General features: G+C 56.3%; 1 protein-coding gene across 1 annotated transcript in view; it reads right to left on the reverse strand.

The window, feature by feature from the left end:
• Positions 1 to 5,497, reverse strand: part of SORCS3 (sortilin related VPS10 domain containing receptor 3) — a 568,094-nt gene extending 562,597 nt beyond the window's left edge. Inside the window, exon 1 of the mRNA XM_057308491.1 lies at positions 4,830 to 5,497. Coding sequence (XP_057164474.1) covers positions 4,830 to 5,465 — 636 coding nt within the window. The 5' untranslated portion in view covers positions 5,466 to 5,497. The remainder of the gene's footprint in view (positions 1 to 4,829) is intronic.
• Positions 5,498 to 6,000: the final 503 nt, after the last annotated feature.

Genomic DNA, 6,000 nt, shown 5'->3' on the forward strand with positions numbered 1-6,000 from the left:
TGAGCATGGCTAGCCAGCCTCCAGCCATCCCCTCCCCCCATGCTGGTTCCGCCCACCGAAGGTGGCTGGCTGATGCTCAAAGCCCCTATTTTCCACCTCCAACTCCATAAGACCCCTTTTCTCCCAAACTTGCTGAAAAATCATCCTTTGACATTTTCCCTCTGTAAGGGAAGTATCTCAAGCCCGCCAAGAGGCCAAAGAAAGCAGGAAATCAACAGGTGAGTCAAGCCACCAGGCCTCAGGTGTACCTACCCTTGGAGAAACCCCTGGCGCATCTTCCTATCTCAGCTGGTCTGGCTTTGTCACACCTCTCTGCTCCTTCCCAGATGATTCAGGTCTCGCCTATCATCCAGTTCCAAAATTCCCCAGTGCCAATAACACGATTTCCACAGCCCAATGAAAAAGCAGTTCTCCCTTGCGCCCCCTGAGCCTTCTTGCCTCTGGAGCCACAATCCCCCCTTTCCTTAAATCCAACACAACTGGGGAAGCCACTTCCCAGCACTCCTTCTTTGCCAACTACGAAGCAAGTTCCAACCACTGCATTTCTGCAATCATTAAATCAGGCCTCCCAATTAAGGAGTTTGCAAATTCTGCTCACCTTGGAAATCACTGCAGGATCTGAGAAGCAAATCACACCCTATAACCCAGCCATCAGAAGAAACACAGAGCAGACAAATAGAGACAAATAGCCTCGTGTCCAGCCCCCTCCTCTCCCCACTCCACCCCCAACCCCAGGCCGACAGTGACCAGGAGCAATTAGTGCCCGTTCTGTCCCACTGCATTTCCCAGCTCCATCTCAAAGGAGAGGCTCCCCTTGTAATATTAATTAAAAACAGATTCTTTTTGGCAAACCCCTGAAGAACAGTTTCGGTGGCAGGCTTCTTTATTAAGCCTCTGAGAAGGCAAAATGCATTAAGATATTGTGACACGAGGATTGTGAGCAGGGAGGATGAAGGCGAGACAATCCAGCCAAAAGCTATTTGAAAAATCTGTTTGAGAGCCACAATTAGCTGCTCCAGTGAGTGAAATACAATTAATCTGATCAAAGCTGTCACTATTTTGCACATTAGGAGTAAATATTTTAGAACACGGTCCAGCTGAATTAGTTAAAGGTATGAAATCCCGCCTGGGAGCATCTGCGTGTCCTCGCGTGCTAGGGAAGGGTGATCTGGAGGGGACCCGGAATTATCAGCATTCCCTGCTTCTCTTCACCAAGGTGCATTGTTGGGCACATTAATTGAAAACTATCTGGCAAGTCACTCCAACCAGACACACACTGCAGGGGTAGCAGCCTGCAAATCGCTCTCCCCTGCCAGTGAGCTGCTGGAAAGGGATGGGGGTCATCCAAGGGAGAATGCAGCATTCTCAACTCAGCACCAGGAAGGGGGATCCCCAGCCAGGGTTACTCCAAGGAGGAGGGGGCATGGAGAAGAGGACCATCGCTTTTACAACTTTCCCGTCTCCAGAACCATTTGCTTTGCCAATTCACTGAGCAAGCAGAAGGCATCTTCCTTTATTTGAAGGAGAAGGGCAGAATGATGTGTTTTTCTGTTTCCCTGCAAGCGCTGGGGATGGAGCTCCCTTGGGGTGTTTGTGAAACACTCTCTTGCCCATTAATCACCAGGTGCCCAGCTGGAGACTGCCAGAGAGAAAGGGTGGCAAATGCCCCTCCTGAGTAGAGGAGTAAAGGCTCCGAGCCCAAGTCCACGCACCTCTCCCCCAGAACACCTGGCAGCGTAGTAACTAGCAGTCAGAGAGGGACCCAGTCTCCAGTCCTTTCTTGACAGCTTCCGGTTTAAGCCTTCCGGGCACTTTCTCCTTTCCCCCCCAAGCTATCTGACCACAGTCTTTGAACCAAAGTGAATCCATGACCCCAGCCTTGCATAAGAATTTCCCTCTGATGCCCCCGGGGCACAGTTGGACAAATGGAGCCGAGCATGTCCAGCTCTGAGGGCCTGACTGCAAATTGTCAGAGTGGACTTTCATTTCAGTTATATGGGCTGACTGAAAACCCTCCCTTCCAAAGGGAATTCACGTCAAATAATGAGGTCCACCAACGGCACCTGGAAGGAGGCCAGGAAACCCCAATGTGTTCAAAATTAAACTAGTGGCCTTCCCAGAAAAGGATGTGTTTAGTACTTTGGAAGTCAGAAGAGAAGATGGAACTCTCTTTTCATGCCAAAAGAGCCTGATGCTAGAACATCTGCCCCCACTTTGAAACCAATGATGACGGAAGCTTCCAGAAAGTTCATCATCCCCATCACTCTTCACCCTGGCTTTTATTTACAGCATCTTCTTTTGCTGTCTTCAGGGAAGGGGGATGGGGAACAAAACCAACCTAGTAATGTTGCAGACACTGGTTTCCCCGTTCCTCTCATAGGGGTGTTTCCTTAAAGTCTCTCAAAGATAGGGCCACGTGAACATGTTTCCCCCTCTTCCCTCAGAGCTGCACAGATCTGATACCCAATGAAGACTTTCCAGCTGATACTGCCTGCACAGTGTGGTCAGAAGAGGCAGATCCAGCCCAGGTGCTCAAGAGGCAGTTCTTTTCCACCAGAAAGAAAGGACAGGACAACAGGAGAGGGTCCCTGCACCCACGTGAGTTGCCACAGTTAAGACTGGCCAAGAACACAACCAAGAAGCATCCCGAGGGCTGTTCCTGGATTGCCCAAATCTCACTGCTGTCACTAAGGGCTCCAAGGCCAACTGGTCCACTCCCCAGGCACTTCTGCCTCTCTTTCAAATACAAACCATTTCCCCAGGGGGCCTGGGACTAGACTTGCCCCCTCACTTCCTCTGCTGCACATCTGCATTGAACCTGGGCAGAGAAGGCCATGCACATGTTACTGTTTGCAAAAAGCATCCTCTCTAAAGTCCCATCGATAAGTCAACACACAAAAAATGATCCTTAAAATAAAAGCACAGACATAAGGAAACTCTTTAGTCAGAGTGAATTTATATTGTCCAAATGTGACAGTAATAAAGTCATAGATATGTGAGGACAGCACCTCCTCCTCCTAGGGATACATTCACTTCCACACATCCTCTTCATCCTCCTCACCCAGTATGAATGTGAACAAAACCACACACACACACACACACACACACACACACACACACACACTTCCTCATTATCAAACTAAAACGAAGTTGATTCACACCCCCTGCTGTCAGAGAATTACCTCTCCCTCTCTCCCTCTTTCCTCTGGGGACTTGAAAGACTTCAATCGCCCATCCCCGCCAAGGCACACCATACCCACCCCCCCATGCCCAGAGCTGGGCACTCCGAAGCGATGGAGTCTTCACTGGAGCCAGATGAAGCCAGCCACCGCGCCGCTGCGGAGCCAGACCGCACAAATCCTTCCAGCCCAGCATCTGTACCCGGGCTGGGCTGCCCGCTCTGTGCTGTGTATCATTAAAAAACACGAAATCTGTACTCGGCAGCTCCCATGTGCTACACTCTGCGGACTCCTGGCTTTCCTGTTATTCACTCCTCGCCTCTGAGACACCCCCAAGCCCCTTTTAAAAAAGGCCAGAATTTTCGAGGGAAATCTTTAATGCCAGTCATAAAGAGAAACACAAAGGGGAGGGGCGGTGCTTTCCGATCAAATGACTTCCCCAAAGCTGCCTGTACAGACATCCATCATCCTCCCGACTCTGCCCAACGCCGGGTTCTGATTTGATCCGGAGAGCCAGCGAAGCGGAAAGGATTTTTGCAAGACTGGCTGAAAGTGGGGGGCCGCGGACGGGAGGGGAGTGGGGTAGATCGCGGGAGGCCCCCCCCCCACCTCCGCCGGAGATCGCGTTCCCAGGCGTTTCTTGGCGTGGCCACAAGGCGCTGGGTCCCGGCAGGCGGCGGGGTGGGGGAGCCTCTGCGAGGACGCTCTGCCGGCTGCGGTAGCTGCCCGGGCCGCCTGTGCTCCGAGCCCGACGCCGGGCCACCAGCGCCGCGGCCGCTGGAGTGGACTCAAGGGCGCCACCTGTCGGTAGCTGCTCTCAGGGGAACCTGGCCGCGGAGAGAAAGAGGGTGGAAAGGTACGCAGGAAGCACAGGGACCCAACTCCACTCTGGGAACCCTTTGTGATGCGGGACGCAGCCGGCGAGGAGAGTTTTTTTGCTCAGAGACTTAGGTGTGCTTGTGCGTGCGTAACGGTGAGGGGTGCGAAATGGGTGCTGAATTTCACTTCACGCTTTAAACTTTTTTTTTAACTGCCTCTCCTATAGCTTTCCAGGCAGCTGCCTGGGTTTTGAAGGGGTGCTCATTGTGACCTGAAGGCCGGGGCTCGGGCGGACAAGGCGCAACCTCCCGCCGGGGCTGGGAGAAAGTGCGCCTGGAGCAAAGAGCAGCGACCCTAAGGCCGGCAGGAGTCTGGGAGTCCGAGTGGCCTCCAGCTCCCGGGTTCCCTTTCGCGTGATTGGAGGGGAGCAAGGGGGAGGCTCGTCAGTCGCAGGAATCCGTCAGTTCGCCAATTCAGGCCGCGTCCTCACCCACGAATTCAAGCGCCCGACGGGAAAACGGACTCTCCAAGCCGAGTACCAGGGAAAGGGACCGCAGATCCCTTCCCTGTTCGTCTTTAAGACACTTCTTCCCCCCTCCCTTCCCGGCAGCCCCAAACCGAGGGTCTCCAGCAAACAAATGCACACACCATCTTACAACAAACTCCGCTAACCTGTTGGGGGCGTGGGGGAAGCCGGATAAACCTGTTCTCTCTACAAGTCAGGGCGCCCCAGCCTCTGCCTCGACCCTCGAGCAACTATCTGTCCTCCGTTCCCGCCCACCATTCTGCCCCGCTGTCAGGAGACAGATTCGCCGCCGGGCGGGTACTCACGCTGCTGTTGTGTCCCGACCAGTGCACCATGGCTTGATTGTGGGCTGAGTCCCCGGTCAGCGCGAACGAGGTGCTAGGCAGCCGGAGCTCTTCGGCCGCCGCTCCCCCGGCCCGCGGCGCCTTCTCCTCCCGAAGACCCTTGGCCAGAGGGCGGCTTCCTTTGGAACCATCGGCCAAGGCAGTGGCCCGGGCGTCCCCGCGTTCCAGGGCACTGGGGGGCTGCGCCCGGCGACTCCTCCTCGCGCCGCCAGGCTTGCCCTGAGCCGGGGTGCCTTGTTCCCACCGCGCGCCTTCCGGCGACGGTCCCCCGGCTTCTCCCTGCTTCTTTCCAACGCTGCCGCTGCCGCTGCCGCCTCCTGGCTGGGGCAGCGGCTCTGGTCCGGGCCGGCGCCCCAGTGCGGCGCCTCTCCGCGCCGCCGCCAGCTGCTCCGGCCACTGGCTTACCACTGCCCGCGGAAAGAGAGGAAGCAGCGCCGGCGGCCGCGAAGCCGGGGCCGCAGGGCGCCCAGGACCGCCCGTCGCGCCCCAAGTGATCTCGGCGCCGGCCAGAACCCACGTCGACAGGAGCAGGAGCCCAGTCCGGGCGAGAGGCGCCCCGGGCCAGCCTGCGGGGCGCTCGGTGCGCGCTGCCTCCATCCCGCTGCGGCTGCCGCGGCTCGGGCTGCCGAGAGTGTGGCGCCCGCCGAGGTGCGGGTCCGGCGCGGGGGGTGTGCGCGCGCCGGCGAGCCAGCGAGCGAGTGTGTGTCGGGGGGAGTGGGGAGGGGGCGGCCGGGAAGGAGGCGGCTCGGGCTGGCGCGCCTCGCGGGTCCTCTCCACTCTTCCCTCCTCGCTCTCGATCTCTCGCTCTCTCGTCCAAAGGGTGATTCCAAAACCCAAGAAAAATTAATAAATGCCCCTCGGTGCTTTTTCCCCCTTAAAATAAGATCCCCCCCAAATCTTCCTCACCGAGCTCCTCCAGAAATTTTGTTAAAAGGAGTGTTCAAAGGTAATGAGAAAATCCTCTTTTAAAACATGAAAATCAAGCCGGATCCAGGAGGAGGGGCTGGCGACGGACCCCAATCCGGAGTCTCTCCGAAATCCAGCCTCCAACCTGCTCCCGCCGAAGAGTTGGGAGCCGCTTCTGGCTGCGTTTGGGGGGTTACTCTTCGGGCCTGTTGTGGGGAACGGGAGA

This window comes from Ursus arctos, unplaced genomic scaffold (assembly GCF_023065955.2).
Source record: "Ursus arctos isolate Adak ecotype North America unplaced genomic scaffold, UrsArc2.0 scaffold_7, whole genome shotgun sequence".
In the NCBI taxonomy this organism is placed as follows: domain Eukaryota; kingdom Metazoa; phylum Chordata; class Mammalia; order Carnivora; family Ursidae; genus Ursus; species Ursus arctos.